At 32.4% G+C, this 21590-nt stretch overlaps 1 protein-coding gene across 14 annotated transcripts in view; it reads left to right on the forward strand.

The window, feature by feature from the left end:
* The window catches only part of NBEA (neurobeachin), a 730940-nt gene that overhangs the window by 215137 nt on the left and 494213 nt on the right, over positions 1 to 21590 (forward strand). For 13 of the 14 annotated variants that reach the window (XM_078375287.1, XM_078375291.1, XM_078375289.1 and 10 more), the window contains 6 exons: positions 732 to 1748; positions 3448 to 3665; positions 6058 to 6211; positions 13223 to 13403; positions 15432 to 15562; positions 18061 to 18168. In XM_078375287.1, coding sequence (XP_078231413.1) covers positions 732 to 1748; positions 3448 to 3665; positions 6058 to 6211; positions 13223 to 13403; positions 15432 to 15562; positions 18061 to 18168 — 1809 coding nt within the window. Of the gene's footprint in view, positions 1 to 731; positions 1749 to 3447; positions 3666 to 6057; positions 6212 to 9903; positions 10935 to 13222; positions 13404 to 15431; positions 15563 to 18060; positions 18169 to 21590 lie in introns of those variants that run through there. The other variant, XM_078375301.1, reaches the window with a different exon arrangement.

Genomic DNA, 21590 nt, shown 5'->3' on the forward strand with positions numbered 1-21590 from the left:
AAAAACTTTGAACTTTAAAAACTATTAGAAAAACTTTTATTTCTGTTGTAAATTCATATTTTGTAATATATCGACACCTCACATTTATCATTGCTTTAACAAATTTGAAAATAGCAAAGAAAAAGACATTGCAGGTCTTTGTGCAAAAAATATGTGTCCTGATTATTAATAAGGAAGCCGAAGTAAAGTAACAAATTCAAATGTTTGGATATGAACATATGATTCAATATATAAGGATAAAATTGTGATGTTTTAACAGTTTGTAAATTTATATATTTAATGATATATATGAGGTTTTTAAATTTCAGTTGTGACAGGTGCACATATGAGCAATAGATGGTGAAAACCGACATGGTAGTAGTACTTTGGATATTGTATATTATTAACTGCTAATTCTCCGTTTACACTTACATAAATGTGTGGGAGTTACCTGGCATCTTAGGTTTGGGTAACATTGAAATACTTAGCCTAAAAGAAAATATTTTTCTGGCTTATCTGTGTGATTTTGGGCAATTCATGCAATGAATCATATATAGCTGTATTTGGTGATTATTTCCAGTTACTTAATGAAACTAAGCAGTTACTTTAGGATTAACAAGTGACAGCTTTGAAATTTTAAAATTTCTGGCATTCCAAGGCATCTTTGCTCTTTCCACAATTTAATTTGTATTTATTATTATTATTTTTTATATGTACAGAATGCCTTAATGTTTTCTTTACTTATTCCTAAGGTCACTTACGAAGCTCATAAGGAATATCTAGCCAAAATGTATGAAGAATATCAAAGACAAGAGGAGGAAAACATTAAAAAAGGAAAGAAAGGGAATGTGAGCACCATTTCTGGCCTTTCATCACAGACAACAGGAGCAAAAGGTGGAATGGAAATTCGAGAGATAGAAGATCTTTCACAAAGCCAGAGCCCAGAAAGTGAGACCGATTACCCTGTCAGCACAGATACTCGAGACTTACTTATGGCAACGAAAGTGTCAGATGATATTCTTGGAAATTCAGATAGACCAGGAAGTGGAGTACATGTGGAAGTACATGACCTTTTAGTAGATATAAAAGCAGAGAAAGTGGAAGCAACAGAAGTAAAGCTCGATGATATGGATTTATCACCAGAAACTTTAGTAGGTGGAGAGAATGGTGCCCTTGTGGAGGTTGAATCTCTACTGGATAATGTATATAGTGCTGCTGTTGAGAAACTCCAGAACAATGTACATGGAAGCGTTGGTATCATTAAAAAAAATGAAGAAAAGGATAATGGTCCATTGATAACATTAGCAGATGAGAAAGAAGAACTTCCCAATAGTAGTACATCATTTCTCTTTGATAAAATACCCAAACAGGAGGAAAAACTACTTCCTGAACTTTCTAGCAATCACATTATTCCAAATATTCAGGACACACAAGTACATCTTGGTGTTGGTGATGATCTTGGATTGCTTGCTCACATGACCGGTAGTGTAGACTTAAGTTGTACATCCAGTATAATAGAAGAAAAAGAGTTCAAAATCCACACAACTTCAGATGCAATGAGCAGTATTTCTGAAAGAGACTTAGCATCATCAACTAAGGGGCTGGAGTATGCTGAAATGACTGCTACAACTCTGGAAACTGAGTCTTCTAGTAGCAAAATTGTACCCAATATTGATGCTGGAAGTGTAATTTCAGATACTGAGAGGTCTGATGATGGCAAAGAATCAGGAAAAGAAATCCGAAAAATCCAGACAACGACTACGACACAAGTAAGCTATATTGTATGAGTTCTAGAAATAAACAAAAATGCATTGAACAGATAAGAGTTGTTAGCACCAAAGCAGAGTAATTTCTTACCAATTACTTCATGTTTGTGTTCAATCATACTATAATAGTAATTTATGGAACCAAATAGTGTAGTATAATTTTATGTATATAATAAATTACATATATCTCAATAATAATTTCAACTCTGCCACATTCTTTTGTGTAACTTTGCTCAACCTCTCTGGGCCTAAGTTTTCTTATATAGTACAAGAGGTTGTACTGAAGAATGACCTTTAAGGTCTCTACCAGTTCCAAAATTTTATGACTCTCTGCCTACATTTACACATTTTGTACTCAAGATCTTCATTCTGAATACTCGATTAATTTTAACCTTTTAAGCTTCAGGCCCAACCCTGTTCTGTGGATTATAGAAAAGAGGACTTGGAGCCCAGATTGAACTGATAAATGAAGGGGAAGGGAAAAGGGAACTGTTATTTATCAAGTGCCTACTATGTTCCGGGCACTGTGCTATATGTTTTCAGATTTAATCCTCACAACAACCCTGTGAGGTAGGTAATATGGCTGAGAAAAATTAGAATTATTAGAAGTGAGAATTTTCTATGCAACATCATGGATAGGAATATGTTATGGACAGTTAAAGACTCTTAGGTCTGGTTGTTAGGACATGTTAGTGCTTCAGTTTTCACCTCACTGGAGTAAAGCTAAAACCGTGATGTTTTCTGATACAGATTTTAATTGTCGAGCTTTGAGTTATGACTACGTTATTTTCTAGGCTAAATAATACCTTACGGTTAAGAATGTAAGAAATCAGAATACTTTTATCGTTAATGACTTGGGTTTGGTTGTTCTCTGGGTGTCCCACTAGCCTTTTATTATCACTGAAGATACATTGAATGTGTTTCCATTAGGGTTATACTGTGAAGAGGAAACCATGCCTTTCTGTGTCTTTGTACTTCAATTCTTAATAGTATCATGTGTGTGGGGAAGGCATTTTTATTTTTTCTCCAACTACTAATTCCTATTTTTTCGGCAGTTGCACTGAAGTGATAATTGGCAAGGGATGAGAATACTGAATTAGGTACAGGTGGAAAATAAAGGAAAACATCGTGCATTGTTTATTGAACAATAGGCTTGCCTGTTGAACACTAGACTTGCCTGTTTTTCATTTGGATTTTTCTGGTTTGTTTTCTAACTTATCAAATGCATTTGTGTTTTTGAATTGAAGTATTGTAAGTGAAATAGACTTTAAAGTTAACTTGAAACTGTTCAAGTAATAATTTTTCTAATCTTGTGCTTTAGTTACAATTAGTTGATGGCATATATCCAGTCTACTTCACTTATATATATGCTCACTTCAGTAAGGAAGTGACGTGGTCTAATTTAAAGACCCTTAATGGGGTAAAGAGGGTCTGGTTTTCAATGGGAACTTTGGTGTTAACTTTAGGTATTTGATTATCTTGCCTAGTCTCTGCAGTAGTAAACTAAAAGCAATAATGGAGACTTCAGCCCCAAAAGTTTCCTGTACAAAGAATTACCAGGTGAATAATTTATGTGAAATATATTAGCCTGCTAAAGTCATATGCAAAAGCATTAAAGCATTATTTACTTTGCTCACAGTTTCATTTTGAAATAAGGCATTTCCTTTTGTATTCCACAAAAGTTCACCTTTTCCTTCTTTAGGCTGTGCAGGGTCGGTCTATCACCCAACAAGACCGAGATCTCCGAGTTGACTTAGGATTTCGAGGAATGCCAATGACTGAGGAACAGCGACGCCAGTTTAGCCCAGGTCCACGGACAACAATGTTTCGTATTCCTGAGTTTAAATGGTCTCCAATGCACCAGCGGCTTCTCACTGATTTGCTGTTTGCATTAGAAACCGATGTACATGTTTGGAGGAGGTAGAAATATTTCTTTTTTATTAATTAAAAGCAAATATTTAAAATCTGCCATTGCCTATTCTATTTTAAAGAGGCTTTACAAAACCAGAAATCTTCCTGGATTAAAGGAATTTCCACATTTTTATTGTTTACTATTTACATTCATACCATGTACTAAATTTATTAGTGATGATAGATAGATAGATAGATATAGTTTAGAGTTTAAAAATCACTCTTTGATGTGTATTCAGAGCCTGTAGTATTTGAGCAATTAGTGGATATCAGTTCAGAGATAGTAACTTAAACACAGCAAATCACATAAAATGAACCATTGTTTTTCTAAATTTTCAATTTTATTTTTTAATAGTAAACATACAACAAATTATGAGAGCATATCATTTGCATATGCATGAATACAATTAGGAAGTTGATGAATATGAGTAACAAGGGCAACTTAATGATCTAGGACAACATTCTTAGGGGTGTCGGCTTCATTTTCCTTTTAGGATTCAAGGTGGCCGCTTCAGCTCCCAGTGTCAATTAGCATAAGAAACTTGCCCCATTAAAAGGCAGAGACTCTTCTTCCCTCCCCTTCCTCCCATTTTTCCTCTGACTCATCTTCTCTCTCTTCTTTTTCTTCTCTTTTCTTCTTCTTTTTAAAAGAATCCCCTCAAGAAATTCCCCCGCTTTGTCTCATGAGCCAGCAGGATCCCATCCTCTTTTGAAATCAGTTGTCAGCACAAGAAAATGGGATTATAATAGCTGGCCTATAGGGACTAATAATACTGGTGAATTAACTAGTTACTAGGTTAAGGCTAATCGTTTCTATACTCAATCAAGCTTAGTAATAGAACAAAATTTAGAATGTGTGTTAGCAAAGAAAACATTATGAGCGTTGTGGAGTCAATAAAGTCTGCCATAGGACGATTTTACTTTTATTTCATCAATTTGTTCTTAGACTACTCATATCTTTTCATTGCCAATTGTTATATGATAAATTACCTAGACATGGTAACTGAGGAAACAAAAATACCATGAAATACATTACTGTTAACATGAAGACCAATGTACGGAGATAAATAATGGAATTTAATAATTATAATATGAGTAGCTCCAAGTGAGTGATACTCAGCTTTTTTTCCATCTACGTACTTTGTGTTTTGTTTTCTTTGATGGGCTCTCATGAAATTACCCAAGAAGAATTTAATGTAATTAAAAATTTTTAAAGATAGCACTTTATTTTTAGGACAGGGAGAAACATCTTGAAATTTAAGATATACAGTGATAGATAATAATTCACAACTCTAAAAAGGTGAGCATTATTGACTTAATTTTGGCCATGGAGTAATTTCTTTTTTTTTTCCCTCTTAATTTTTTTCACCATTAAAAAACAGTTCAGGCCAGGTTCAGTGGCTCTTGCCTGTAATCCCAGCACTTTGGGAGGCCAAGGCTGAAGGATGGCTTGAGCTCAGAAGTTCGAGACCAGCCTGAGCAACATGGCGAGACCCTGTTTCTGCAAAACTTAGCTAGGCATGGTGGTGTCAGCCTGTAGTCCCAGCCACTCAGAATCACCTTGGCCCACGGAGGTCGAGGCTGCAGTGAGCCGTGATCCCACCACCGCACTCTAGCCTGGACAACAGAAGAGATCCTGTCTCAAAAAGAAAAAAAATTTATGTATTTTTGTATTTTTGACTGACACCAAATGAAAGCAGTAAAATTTTTTGACATCTACATTGTGTGTTTTGTATCAGAACACTCTACTACCAACTTACTTTGAGGTTTTCTTTTTTTTATTCAATAAAATGCCTATCTCTTGACTTTGTACTGATTTCTTTATATTCCTATCATGTCACTTCCTTAACGGTATACGTTTTCAATGTGACTGGTGAAAGGTTGGTCTGCAGTCATTGGTGATGTGACAAATTCAGACTGCCTACAAAATAGAACTTACATTTAAATTTTTAAGTTTTCAGTTTCAAATTTTATTTGTACTTATTTATGAAAATTTCAAATTGGTTATATTTTGAGTTTCCATATTATTTTTAACATTAGTTACACTTTTTATATTTAAAAGGTTTTACCTTTCAACCAAAAAAGTGCAGATTTGGCAAAAATAATATTTTTAGCCAAATTTATTGACTCAGTCATATGTCTTAGAATCTAGTACTATATTTTTCAAGCAAAAAAATATATATATAATTAGATAAAACAAAACCCTGTGGAGATGAATGCTTAGTTTTTGGCATATGCTATTTCAATTATAAATTGCTTTATTTTGTAATAATTCCATTTTAAATATGGCTAGCTCCTAAAATTCTGTACTTTTTCACTTGTTATTCCAAGTAAGTTGTCTAAGCTTCTCATTTAAGTAAGCAAAATACATACTCATTTCTGTTGTTTTTCTGTATTTTAGCCATTCCACAAAGTCTGTAATGGATTTTGTCAATAGCAATGAAAATATTATTTTTGTACATAACACAATTCACCTCATTTCCCAAATGGTAGACAACATCATCATTGCTTGTGGAGGAATTTTACCTTTGCTCTCTGCTGCTACATCACCAACTGTAAGTACTTTGCCTCCATCTAGTGGTTATATGTTATAACTACATAACTTGAGCATTTCAGTGGTGGTCTATCCTGCAAACAGATTTTAACCAGACCTGTACTTTTTAGGGAACTTTTTAACCATTTAAATTTCTATTTCCACCTTTTTTATTTATCAGTATTGGGTTTCAGGTATGTGTGGTTATGAAAATATTACTCTGGTAATTCTGATGAATACTTCATCATCAGAAAAGTATTGTATTCTTAATGAGAGATACTTCATGTCTCTTCAAATCTATAGTATAATAAACTCTTAAAATTCTTGTTATTTAACATTTTCATTTATTTACTGATTCAACATTTGTTTTACAAAATCTAGCCTTGTCTTGATTTGTTTCCATATAAAATATTGAAATGTGTTAATATAATACATTTTAAAGTCATTTAATGTTAATTATATATGTCATTTAAAATACAGTAGGTCAATGTTAACTTCGTTATTAAAAACAAAATCTTTGATTCATACCAAAGCAGACTCCATAGCTACTTGCTCGGATGGGAAAGAATATAGAACTCTGCTACCCATATTACCCATATTCTTACTGCCGTATTCGAAACTCATCCTTAAGCTCAAAAAGTATACGTTTGCCGGAGGGAAATGTGTCATTTTACTAAGATGTCTACTAGTTGGTAAGACAGTGTTTCCAAGTTGATCTCCAAGTTTATTTCATCATTAACAAGCTTTTTGTACATGACTTTTTCTTTCCCTCCCTCCCTCCCTCCTTCCTTCCTTTTTGGGATGGAGTCACACACTGTCACCCAGGCTGGAGTGTAATGGTGCCGTCTTGGCTCACTGCAACCTCTCCCTCCCGGGTTCAGGTGATTCTCCTGCCTCAGCCTCCCCAGTAGCTGGGATTACAGGTGCACGCCACCACTCAGGGCTAACTTTTTATATTTTTAGAAGATACACATTTCACCACATTGATGAGACTGGTCTCAAACTCCTGACCTTGTGATTCACCCGCCTTGGCCTCCCAAAGTTGCCTGGCCTGACTCTTTTTCTTACTGTCCTTTTGTCAATGCTACCACCACCACCAGAGCAGCATTGAAACTTCAGTATTAGCAGCCACAGGCTATATCCTCACACACTTTCCCCAGGCCTTACTCTTTTATTTTATTCATGAATTTGCTCAAGAAGTCCACAAAGGGAAGCATGCCAGTTCGGAAGGAGGAATGCAACAGAGCAAGTCACCAGTAGGGCCTTAATCAAGTTAGCAGCTAAACCAAGGAAATAGAGCTAAGAAGAATAGCACAGATGGTTGATGGTATGTGAAGAGTCCAAGTATTCATACACTACTCTTTAATCTCTCCTTTCCTCTGGCGATTTATACAAAATTCTGGTTAATTGAGAGTTATGTATGATTTTTAAAATGCTTTCTAATAGTGAGGCATAGAGAGCATTTTTCTTTTCCTCTTTTTTTTTTTTTTGAGACAGTGACCCAGGCTGAAGTACAGCAGGGTGATCTCAGCTCTCTGCAGCTTCTGCCTCCTGGGTTCAAGCGATTCTCCTGCCTAAGCCTCCTGAGTAGCTGGGATTACAAGCATGCACCACCACACCAGCTAATTTTTGTGTTTTTAGTAGAGATGGGGTTTTGCTATGTTGGCCAGGCTGGTTTCAAATTCCTGACCTTAGATGATGTGCCTGTCTTGGCCTCCCAAAGTGCAGGGATTACAGGCATGGGCCTCCGTGTCTGGCCAACATTTTTTTTTAATATATTAAATACTGAATACATTAATGCTTTCTTTGTGGCATTTTCTTGATCACATAAATTATATTTTCTGTCTTATAAATTCTCATTTGTTATAAATAAATTTTTAAAAGGTTGTGTTGAAATTCACTTTGAAATGTAATATTGAATGTTTTCAAACTTTTTATGGAACAAAAAATGCTTCTTATATAAAATAAACAGATTAGCAGTAAGTTATTAAAATTTGTGTAGGTTTAAAATATTCACATTGCTAAATAGTTTTCCACATTTTAAAATCAAAAGATCTTTATTAAGATAGGATATTAAGTTAATGAAATTATAACATAATATACTATTGCACCAGTCAAATGTGCTTATTTATGTTATGATAATTGTACAATAAAGACACTGATGCTTTAAGGTTGGCTTCCAAAATAATTACGATTCAATTTTGACTACTATAGTTTGGAATTTAAAATTATTTATTACAATAGACTGTCTCAGCAGACTTGGTAATTCATTCAACTATGGACACCTTTGTTTATGTTCTCAACTTCTATTTTTTTGTTATTTTGGCCCATTAATTGTTTGGACCTATGCCTGGTTGTACCACATACCTGATTTTCTGTTCTTTGAATGAATTGCTGAATTGCTTCCTTAACAGAAATAGCCGAACCTTTCTCCCGTTTCGTATCTGGAGAACTCTGATTGGTGCTGATTGCTGCATGTTGTTTTTATAGTGTAGTATTCTTGCTAAAAGTTGTAACATAGCAGAGGGAAAAAGTTAGGAAAGAGGAGGTTCTATAAAGAGGGAAATTAGAACTGAGTATTTGGACTTTTTATATTTAAATTTAAAATGTAAAAAGCCATAAGAGAATTTTGGAAGGGATAAGCAAAAAAAGGAAACATTGGCAACGTGAAGAATATAGAAGGGAAACATTGTCTTGAGATGCTTTTAGAATTTTAATCCTAGATAAATGAAGAGAGATAGAAACATTCGAAACTAATGTTTGAGTGATCTCATAAGTTTGTTTACATATATAATTTTTCAGAATATTCTTATTATATGCAGATACACATTTTATGAATAAATAAGAATAATTATGGTTTACGGCAGTAGTTGGCAAACTTTTTTTGTCTGGGGCCAGATAGGAAATATTTTAGGTTTCATGGGCAGTATGGTTATGTCACAGCTACTCAACTCTGCTGCGAAAGTACAAAAGCAGCCATAGACGATACATAAACAAATATTTTTTGGCTGCCGTTTGTATGGGATTGGCATCGAACTGGCCTCTTTTCTGCTCCAGAAACTTACATAGGTATAATAATTTATACTACAGATAACATTTATATACTACTGTTATAGGATCGTCATCATGGACGAAAATTTTGAACTGTTGAACCTCAGTTGGGAGGAAAAGCTCTTAATGGAACTTAAGAAAAAAAGAATATATATATATAGTTTATAATGATAGTTTGAGTACCTGGAACTCAGTACTCTTGAAGAAGCTGCATTTTATGGGAGTTTCAGTTTTGCCTAGATTACTTAAATTCATATGTAGCATAGAAAATAAGTTACAAAAATAGTTTCGGATCTCTGAGTTAGACCAATAGTTTTAACTGTAGTGCTTGGGGGAGAAAATAGACCTCTTGGTATGTAGTTTGGCCAATCTTTGGTTTGGGAAAACAGCGTTGTTTTTGTTGATGATGATGATTTTTTTTTAGTTAATATTTCTGTGACTAGTCAGTTGAATCCTCTCATTTATTCTCTACTATATTGTTTAAGTTGGTCATGAGTGAAAATGAAGAATTGGAGAAGAAAAACAAAAGCAAAGAACCTGGATTAACCACAGATTGCACACTTTGTGATTTCAAGTTGACCACTTTGGTCAGCCATCCAGAACATTGAATATTACAGAGTTTAATTCAGTGGCTTAATTTTCTCCATTTCAGAAAAATAGTAGAGACTGCTATTTCTGATTCTCCTAGTAGTTTCATAATCATAAGAAAGAAGAGGTACTTTTTCTTTTCTGTACAAAAATGACAAAGTCTTAATTTTAATTTATTTTTATTATCAAAATATATCATAAATAGATTTGGAAAAATTGCTAATAATGTCAGTTTTGCTGTTCTTTTGTTTATCTCATAGGACTGATCTTAATTTAGTATTATCAAGATGCTTTTATATGTTTTTCTACACAATGTACTGTGAAAATATTATGTTTTAAAATTTATACTCATAAGTGCATGTCAAAAATTAGAATAGTTGATGATTTTTATTGTGAAACTTAATCCTATCTAATATTTGAATATACTGAATGTAATTATTAACTTACTAAGAGCCTTAAACTTAGTAAAATACTGATGTAATTACCTTAGTTTATCTTCAAGCTTCATTTATTATATCAAGTTATTTTCTAGCATGGGGAAGTGGTTTATAAGTTACAATCTCTCAAATATTTTATTTTTTTATTGACTTCTGGGAATTTTGAACTATGGGAAGGATTCTGTATATTTGAGAATACAAATTATATTATTTCCTTATAGAAAATTCTAGTGGTTGGTATAAATAGTTCATTTCCCTGAGTCATTTCTGCCTAAACCAGAATTGAAGTAGAGATTTTGCAGAGGCATTATATTAGCTTATTTATTAAAATGTTCCATTAATTACAGGAAAAGATATTTGTTTTATAAAATGGAGTATGCTTTATTTGTAATAGGAACTATACTTATATTTATTATTTGGGCAGGGTTACTACAATTAAAAATAAATTGAAGCCTAAATATTTGATATTTAACCTTGATCATATGTAATTGATAAAATGAAAATCTCTTCTGAGAATTCGCTTTTAATAAAATAATCAAATATAATTTTAAAATATATTATTTTGTGTTTCAATTTTACATTGTATTTTCATTTAATTTAATAATTTCCTTTTCTTGTACTTTTTTGGTCTGTTGTCTGTTTTGTCTAATGCATGTCCAGGGTTCTAAGGTTAGTATTACTTTTGTAGTAATTTTCAGCTTTTCAGTTTCAAGTTTTATTTTTACTTATTTATAAAATTTTTGACTTGGTTATATTTTGAGTTTCCATATTCATCTTAAACATTAGACATATCATTTGTACATTTAAAAGAGTCATTGAAAGGATTATTTTCCCAATGCATTGATGTATCACTATTTTATTATGCACAATAATTTCTAGATTAAACTATCATAATGAACACAATGGTGTCACAGTCATATATACAATCAGATTTTAATTGGTTTTAAGGAAAGTAAATTGGATGAAATATATTAAGATTTAGTAGTTGTATGAGAGTGATCTTTATTTTTTAGCCCTATCTTATGATGCTTACATACATATTTCATCATTTTTAAATTAAATTTATGTAAAATGGATACAAATTCTCTTTTAGACTTCTGTGTTGAAAATACCTTTTACTTTAAAATTTTATTTTTGAGTCAAAAAGACGCTTTGGTGGATTATATGGACATCTTAATAATTCTATTTATAATTCACTCATTTTAAAATGAAAGCATAGTTTAACAGGTCAAAACACTCAAAATAAAACCATTATATAATGAATAAAGTGAGATCACTGTCTTGCAATTTCAGTATTCAAAATGATGAAGAATTTCTTTGAGAACACAGATTCAGATATTCTAAATCCTAACATTTGAAAAATTATCTACAGTATTTGATAGACCTAGGAAATGGCCAAGTTCATCATTCCTTTATAGAACATTTTAAATTGAAAACAGATGTAAAATGAATTTTTTGCTTTTTCTTATAAACTATGATGTCATGGTCATAGTTTTTAATTGATATTATAAAATGATGCTGTATATTAATGAAGTGCTAATAAGTAAAGAATCTGCATTTTAAAATCCAAGTAATGCATTCTTTCTTTATGCCATGTGTACTGAATTGGCATAATGTAACAACTGAAAACAAATTTCTGTCTCTTTCCAGGCTCATTTTAGAGAGAATGGTTTTACCCCTATTTTGTTGTTAAATGGAAGGAGGAATGATTGTTACATTTTATATGCCATTTAAAGCTGAGTTTAGTTATATGCTTGCAGTAGTCACCTGTCCTTTTTATTACCGACTTTGTGCACAAGCAATGTTTTGAGTATTTTGAGTTCTTTTTTGAATGTTTTCTGCTCACATTTCCATGTTAGTGCTCCAGCTTCTTCCAAGCAAGGGGAAGTTTAGGTATAATGCTGGCTGTAAAGAATGTCAAAATGGAACATTGAAAAGGAGTAGATACTTAGTACATAAGCTAACCTCATAGTTGAATTTATCATTTGGTTAAGAGGTAATGTTAACTGGTATGGCTAGTGTTTCCATTTTCAGAAAATTTCAACAATATTATTTTTTACTTATAAAGCATTCCCTTCCTTGGTTCCTTGAGGCAATGATAAAATGAGGGCTAGTCATAAGGAACAAAAATAATTAACATGCTCTATAGTCCACGGGGCAAAATAAAGTAAGAAATGTTGACGTTGCTTAAAAGACTACAAAGTTATATATGTTAAGAAACATGATAGGTTGTAATATTCCCTCTGAAATCAGAAAATTCGATTTTATTGTAGACAATATTTTAGTGAAAGTACAGTTTTCCAATCTAGAATGCCATGATTCTATTACTAGTGTTTTATCAGTCACTAATTAAATATCTGTAGATGAGTTAGTGATCTTGATTATTTTTACCCTAGAGTTTTATCGTGTATGTAAAGTACCTAGTAGTTTCAGTTTATTGTAAAATGGATAAGAAATTGTTATACATTCTAAATTGATAGCTGTCCCATTTTGATCCTGTTAAATTATCATATATTTTCCCTATTATTCATTATACAGTTATAGGAAAGAAAAATTAAAGCCTACCTTTTTATTATTGGGAATGAAGATTTTAGGAAAGAAATATCAATTTTAAATCTTTATACATTATAAAATAAAACAACTAGTATAAGTACATATGTATGGTTCTCTCTAAATATCTTTGTGAAATCATCGTAAGTTTAGAATGTCATTTTTATAACTAAAGACATTTAAAGCTGATGTTGATTTTAAAATGGGCTTTTCCTTTATTCAAGGATAATTGATAGGTAAAGTAACCAAATTTGGTAACCAGCTCTAGTGATACATGGAATTAGTTGATCATTTATTTTGTTTGTAAAATATATTAAATAATGCTCACCTGTAGTAAATATGCATGTGTATTATATTTCCAAATTTCCAAGTTTTAAACAAGACTTAAATCTTCTACTTTTTTAAAGACGGAATTGGAAAATATTGAAGTGACACAAGGCATGTCAGCTGAGACAGCAGTAACTTTCCTCAGCCGGCTGATGGCTATGGTTGATGTACTTGTATTTGCAAGCTCTCTAAATTTTAGTGAGATTGAAGCTGAAAAAAACATGTCTTCTGGAGGTTTAATGCGGCAGTGCCTAAGATTAGGTAAGTCTGTTAGAACAAAATGCAACAGTGCCTAAGATGAGGTAAGTCTGTTAGAACAATAGTGCATGTCAAGTAAACCTACAGATCAGTTTTATAAATCCCTATGGTACATTAAAAATGGATTATGTAAATTGATGATTATGTAATACAGAGATTATATTGAAATATAGAGATAATTTTTATAATTCATCAGAATTATTAAATTTAAAAAATTGTGTCTTCACACTGGAGATGTCACAGAACTGATCATCTTTAATGGTTTATAATTTGAAATCAAGAGTAAAATGTACTTGGAATCGATTGTCATTGAAGTGATTTTAATGCAAATCTATGAATCCACGTTTGGTAAAGTAATGCTGAGGGTAGTGTCTTGCCCCACAAACATGTTAGATAGACACAATGCTGGAAGGTTAAAATAAACTATCCCAATCTTACTGTTTCTTGAGGTGAACAGATGTCACTATTAAATACCGTTAACCCATGTTGTTCACCTTTTATCTGTGTGGCAGTGAAACTTTAGCACTGAAACCTCTTAGTAAATCTGAATGAATTCTTTAAGAACTGTTCCTACTCTCTTAAAAGGAACATTTATTTCCATGATTTAGGCTTTCAGAACAACCAGATTATTGCTCTTTTTGTACTTGCTAGAGCATGAGCCAGACGTGAGAACTGCAAAGCATGAACTAGGGAGGACGTTCCTGATATGTACTGTTTCACCCATCATTTTTAAAGATTATGTCAGAAACTCATTTCTGATTTAAGAAAGGAACAAGGACTTGGTTTAAGAATGGTGGGATGAAACCTAATTTTTTTTTATTTGTGTTGTATTATTTAAAGACAGGCAGGCAGAGAGGAATCATTTTGTATTCATTATAAGAGAAAGATTGACCTAGGATCTCTCTGGCAAGCAAAAAATGTGGGTTAACTGACTGTGGGCCATTAAGGACATTTCCACTGATGTATAACAAGAGCTGTCAAATGAAATGTATGAGAAAGATATATATATATATATAAATATAAAAATAACTCAGTATCTTGAAACCTGCATCCTGCATTTATTTATTTGGTTCTTCTGTATTTCTATTTTTAAATGTAGCTAAAAATTTACTCCCGATTTCATTTTTATCCTAATACTACTAGCACATTTAGTTGTTTCATCAATGACAGGAAACTGTTACAAGTGAATAATGATAAGATAAATAATACAAAAGACTTTTATATTACCTCATATGCTATTTACTGTTCTAAGCACTTTCTGTGTATTAATTCAGTTAATCTTCACAACAGCCCTCTAAGGCAGTTACTTTGTTCATCCTCGTTTTACATATGCAAAAACTGAGGCACAGATAGTTGAAGCAGCTGGCCTAAAACCACAGAGCTCAGAAATGGAAAATCTAGGATTCACACTCAGGTGGTCCAATTTCAGACTCTGTATTATTTGTTACAGTACTCTACTGCTTCTTAAAACAAATGAATAAGTAAAAACATGTATGTATTAAATGCTTACTGACAAAAACCAGAGACTTTCCCACCATGGAGGAAGGTGGATATTGGGACCTGTGAGACTTGAGTATACTGATATACTCTGTTATTGCCTGAAATGGGAAGTCGTGCTCAGTATTGTCGACAAGATAGTAAAATTAATGAGAGAGGCTTTATAATTAAATTTTTAAATCAAATATGAATTTTATGTTTTAAAAAATTATTGATCCGTAAATTCAGAACTGTGAAGTTCAGAGGGTAACAGAATAAGGAAGGATACATTGGGGGTTTCAGAGACTGGTAATGTTTTGTTTCTTCAGCTGCCTAGTGGTATATGGGTATTTTGTTTAATTTTTTAACTACATGTATATTTTGTAGGTACTTTGATTATTATAATTTTATAAATTTTTCATAATTTTAAAAATTACTGCTCTAATAATTTATGAAGGGAGGGGAAAGAAAGGGAAAAAGTAACAAACTAGCAACTTTTCCAGGACACAAAGTCAACAATTTATATTAACAATATGTTTTTGAATTTTAAAATAGTTTGTTGTGTTGCTGTGAGAAACTGTTTAGAATGTCGGCAAAGACAGAGAGACAGGGGAAATAAATCTTCACATGGAAGCAGTAAACCTCAGGAAGTTCCCCAAAGTGTGACTGCCACAGCAGCTTCAAAAGTAAGTAAACATTACTTTTTCTGGTCGAATATAATTTACCTGAAAAAAGTCTTTTTTAAGTTCATGAGAACAAAGTGCCATGGTACTGCTCAGTGGTAGAGAACAAGGGCATTGTCATTAGGCAGTTCTGGGCTGCTTCACAATTGCGTTACCAAGATCAATTCACTTCTCTGAGATTTGCGTGTTCTGGTTATTAAATGAAGTTACTAACAATTTCTACTTGATAAATTTCTTATAAATATTATATCATAATTAGCACTAAAAAACTGTTACTTCTATTTTTAATAGTCACATATTTTCACCGAGTTTAATGTATGAGTAATGCTCATTTTAAATGAGTAGGCATAATAGTCTACAAAAGCTAATTGAATGCCCATTCAGTGAATGAATAATTTGAGATATACCATTAATTTTCATTCTAAATTAGCTCTCTTTATCATATGCTTAACTGGCTTTTGGTGTCACATCCAGTTTCATTAACATGCTTTTCTAGGTTCTGTGCCTGATCCTTGCTTGCTTCTCCAGCATCAGTTCTTATCCCTTTACTCTGGCTTGTGCTGTTTTAGTCATACCATAGATTTCATTCAGTTCATCAGAAGAAGCTTTCTCCCCTAACTTCTCAGACTTTTATATAATTTCCTTTCCATGAAATATTTATCCTTATATTTTATCCAACTAAAATCTATGCAACTACTAGTTTACCTTAAATGCTGTATTTTCTGAGGAAAATGTTGTTAACATCCTCACTACCATCCTAGTCAATCTAGGTTAGTTTCTTCTGTTTGATGTTTTCATAAAATTATACATCTGTTATCACTCATTTTATTTGTAATTACATGTTTAATATTGACACAACAACTTTTTGCTCAATAAGTGAAGGTGTGTGAAGTGGAAGTTTAATTCATCTTTAAAGTTCTATGGCTTTAAACTTCTGCCGATGGCAAGCCAACTGACCACATAGTCAGATGTATAATTTATTTGCAGTATTGTAGCTTTTTTCTTTTTCACTACTGTCACAGAACATTTGTAATTTGACTATATATTATTCACTGCTCACAGGACTCCATAGTGCTCTTATTTGCTTGGGAAATTAAATACAAATGGATCATCAATAATGCCTGATATCATCTGTGTAGACATAGTAGACAGCTACTTGAGGGCCGTGTCTGTGTTGTGGATCCTTGTAACTTCAGAGAATTTATAGCATTTGAGTACTTTGTAAAAACAGCACAACTCTAGAATCAGACAGTTCTGAGTATGTATTCTGGCTTTACAACTTAACTGGTTTTGTGACCTGAGATAAATCTCTTAACTTTCCGTGCCTCCGTTTCCTAATCTTTACGATGAATAAAAATCTTAACATACAGAGTGTTTATATTAATTAGATAAAAGACTGACATGCTTAGATTTCCGGCATGCAGCGAACATTCAATTTTTACTGATTTGTTCCCCTGTCTAGCAGTTTGCCACTTAATGTATTCTTGGTGTACTTAGTTCAGATACCTTTGAGATGTAAGCTCTTCAGAATATCAATTTATTTAGTATTTTGTAGATATTCTAAATAAAGTAGTCAATAGAAAGTCTTTAAAGATTTTTAAGCCTAGTATTTCACTGATCGTAGAATATGGACAGAAAAGCCCAGTGGGAAGGAAATTGGTAGTAATTTACTTGAGCTAATCAGTATTTCTCTGGCAAGAACTTTGGCAGTAGAAAATGGGTAAGAAGTGATAAGTGTAAAAATACTGGGGGAAGATTTGACATTTCACAACGATGAATGGACCTGAGGGGTAGGGTTTCTTTTTTTCCCTTCCCATGTTTATGCATTTCTTATATGGCACTTCAGTAAGTAAATCGGGTAATTTTTGAACACGATAGGAAAGTTTCTTGCCACTAACCTTTGTGGACTTGCATGAGTCCCATAACTTCATGTGACCTCATTTTTATACTGTGTGAAGAGGAACAATTACACAAGCTTATCCTAGCTTGTTGTTTTTATAAGGATCAGGTTAGGGATAGAGAAATGTATCATATAGAAAATAAAATATTTCTAATCTTAAAATCTGTGTTATAAATTCATTTATACTATAAAATAGTTATACATATAAAATCTTATAGAGTAATATAATAGTCTCATGTATTCTAAAAGCATGATGGATAAATGAATCCAGAGACTCAAAAGAGATTTGTTAACTAGAGATAGAGAAAGTGAGGCTCACGAAATCTTCTGAAGTTCAAGATGAATGTTTATTCTACCACAGTCTTACCTGCCTTTATGAGTCCACAGTGGTCACTGTGCTGATAAAAAGCAAGAATGCTAGTATGGAAATCATGGCATGAGTAGAGAACAGAAAATGTGAGTTGTAATACAGTATTATTGCCAATAAGTGTTAACTCAGGAGGAGATACATGATGTGGCCACTTAAGCCTGAATTAAGAAGTAATACTTCTATATATTTCCTATAATACATTGTCTATTCACAATTCTTTTTTTTTTAAAGACTCCATTGGAAAATGTTCCAGGGAACCTTTCTCCTATTAAGGATCCTGATAGACTTCTTCAGGATGTTGACATCAATCGCCTTCGTGCTGTTGTCTTTCGGGATGTGGTAAGTTATCCCTGATTGGTTTCCCTGAAGTAAACCTTCTACTGTCATTTGTTTGAAGTAAGTTTTATAAGAAAGCTGCATATTAAAATGACATTTCCTAGTATCTGGGATTGTTGGTTTATTGCACACTTCTCATTATGAAATGGTTGAACCTTAGCTGTCTCTGAAAGCTTATTGATAATGTTACTTTTAAAAAATGCTCTGAAATTTTGATGTAATTTGCTTGCACACTAAGAGTAGGACTAGCCCTGAGAAATTATAATTCACTTTATCTTGTATCATGTACCCCTCTCTTAGTATTCCTTGCTCTATTTCCACGTAATGAACATTTTGTTATTATTAATGTTCCTTACATTATGGATGAAGGGGATTAATTCATTAGGTATTACTGACAATTACTTTTGGAAGAGGGGCAATTAAAGAATAATCTGCATTTTAAAAATACAGGTATCAATGGGAATTTGAGTAAGAAACCTAGTTTAATAAAGCTAAAGGGAATAGACAGGTTAAAGAGGTTTCATGGAACCCTCCAATCTTATGATCACTTACTCCAGGTAAATAAATATAAAATTGGCCCCACCATAAATTGCATAGAAACATATATGGTGTTTCATATCAGATTCAATGTTGACAGCATTTCTTAACGTAGTTACTATAAACCAGCCACTTTGAATTCTGTTTTTATTTTAGTTGATTCTTATTTAGTTGATTATTCTATATGAAATGTAGATGAAAGTTTATATTTGAAATTTATATTTAACAATAAATTAAATGGCATGCTTTGTACTTTAGAAAATGATCAAAATATATTAGGTTAAATAAAATAATGCTCTATGTTAGAATGTACAATAGAAAAATTGTCACTATGTTTAATATATATTAATTATCATCAAACACTAGGAAAATTCCAAACATACCAACAGAAAAAATAGGCGATGAACACAAGGCAACAAACATAATGATAATTTTGTGTCCTTAGTAGTCAACAGAATGCAGATTAAAACAAGAGTGAGATACTGTTCACTATTAAACTAAAAATTTTTAAATGATAATACCTAGCATTGCCTGGGTGCAGTGAAACCTTCTCTGTCATATATCACTGGTGTTTGAGCTTTCAAATAGCTCTTTGACGATATGGTTAAAACTCTTACAAATATTGATGTCCCAGTGAACCAGCAGAAATTAATAGTTCTAGTCAGAATTTGTTTAACTTAATGTTTTCATCAGAGATACCTACAGGAAAGTCAGCAACATTATAAATATCTAACAGTAGAATTTTTGCCTAAAAAATCTTTGCCTAGTCAGTTACCAGAAAGCTATTCAGGCTTTAAGCTTATATTTTTGAAGGAAATTTAGTGACAAGGGAAGATGATAATGATATACTTTAAGAGAAAGCAACAGCATGTAAAAGTACACATATTACACAAATATTATAATATACATAATATTTGTGTATTCCGATTTTATGTACATACATATGTGCATCTTTATTTTAAAAAAAGACTGAAAAAATATACCAGTATTCTACCAATGATTATCTCTAGGTAAACAGATTTTATTCTTTTCTTTATCCTTTTATGCTTTTCTGTGTTTTAGATTTTCTATAATAAATCTAAATTGTTTTTATAATTAATAAATAATGAAGATATTTTTTAAAAGGGATACTACATTAAAGTATAAAAACCACAATGTATGAACTCACCATAATCTAAATTCTAGTCTAGACTTGGAAATAATATATCATTCTTACTGACAATTTATCTAAAAATGGGAATAGTCGTCATGAAAAACTGTTGTGAAAAGGATTTTCTTTTAATGAATGAATGAATAAAGACATGGAGCACATCTTCATCTCCAAAGCACAGTCAGCCATAACATATGACATACAGAAGGGGTTTCTATTCAAGATGACATTGTGTTCAAATTGTTAGTAAATTTTGAATTGGGTTATATGGTAGATTATTATTATTTCCCTTAAATTCATGGATGTTTTATAAATATATTGGATAACCCAGCAGTGGTTATATCTGTGAAATATGGTGATGAAAAGGGAATGCTTTGGAAAGATCTGGATTGGAATTCTGACTCTACCTTATACCAGCTGTGTTGTCTCAGTGTTTCTGAAACTTATGATAATATGGATTTAGTGCCTGATACATAATATAAACCCAACTAACACAAGTTATATTACCTTGATGTTGTTTCAAAGGTACACCATGGCAACACCTAAAGCAGATAGAAGAAACATTATACAGCTCATGTCTTCTCAGTAATAAAATACCTGAGCAAGTCATTTAATGTGTATCCAAATTTAGTAATATTGAGCTTCATTTCTAAAGACAGAACTGGTAATAAGAAGCACAGTTGGCTTTTGGAGATCTAGATGTAAAAAAAAAAACACACTAACTCTTTTCATGCCATATATAAAGGAAGTTGTAGTGTAGCTGTGACAGCAGTTTAGGGTCTGTTATTAACATCTCTGCCACTCTCTAGTTGGCATTCATTCATTCATTCCACACATATTTGTTGAATGCCTTCTGGTAGCCTGGTACTGAGTTTCTAGTGGTAGAAATAGAAGTATTGTGGGATATTTGTGGTCTGTCATAGCTTGAGCTATGTGTGAATCCATTCTTGGTCAGTATCTTTTGTTAATCTGATTGCACTTCATTTTCCTTTGTAATAACTGCTTAGGTATTTGATTTCCTCACTTCTCTTGTGTTTATCCTATCAGTATTGTAATGCAAGGAATATGCATTTTAAACAGTTTGTAAGAAAAGTATCTTTAGAAAAGCTGTCACCCACAATGTATGAAATAGTAAATTAATAATAATTCAGAAGAGATTTTATCTCTTTGGTCATTTTCCCCATTAGCTAGACGGTTTCACAATTTTAAATCATCAGTTAATGTGTCTTATTTGCTTTTGCCTACAAATGCACATAAATTATGAATCTTGTTTGCATTGTGCTTAGATGAAGTGATAAATATAAAGTGCCTGATAATCGAGTTACTAGAATTTATTGCTTGTTTTCCTTATTTCCTATTCTGCTTCTTATCTGTGGGCCATGGTAACTGCTTTCAGTTTTGGTTTGAAAGTATCAGTTTTACCTAGCTTATAAAAGAAGTTTAATAAGGATTTACATTTTATTCCTTAGATATACTCTGGTGGTATTAGAGGTCATATCATTTAGACTTGATATTTATCATTATTTCCCTGAAAGAAATTCATCTTGGCCTTTTGAATGGAGCTCTCAAGGTTATATCCAGCTTGTTAGATTTTTGGAAAGCATACTTATTTTAAAGTTATCTCTCTACCAGACTACAGCCAGTGTTTTAACTATCATCGCTTTCTGACTTGGCCAGTTTTTTTCAGACCTTTTACCATTTGCTGTTCTGCTTTGGAAAAACTCCATTTTATCTTTGA

This window comes from Callithrix jacchus, chromosome 5, assembly GCF_049354715.1.
Source record: "Callithrix jacchus isolate 240 chromosome 5, calJac240_pri, whole genome shotgun sequence".
In the NCBI taxonomy this organism is placed as follows: domain Eukaryota; kingdom Metazoa; phylum Chordata; class Mammalia; order Primates; family Cebidae; genus Callithrix; species Callithrix jacchus.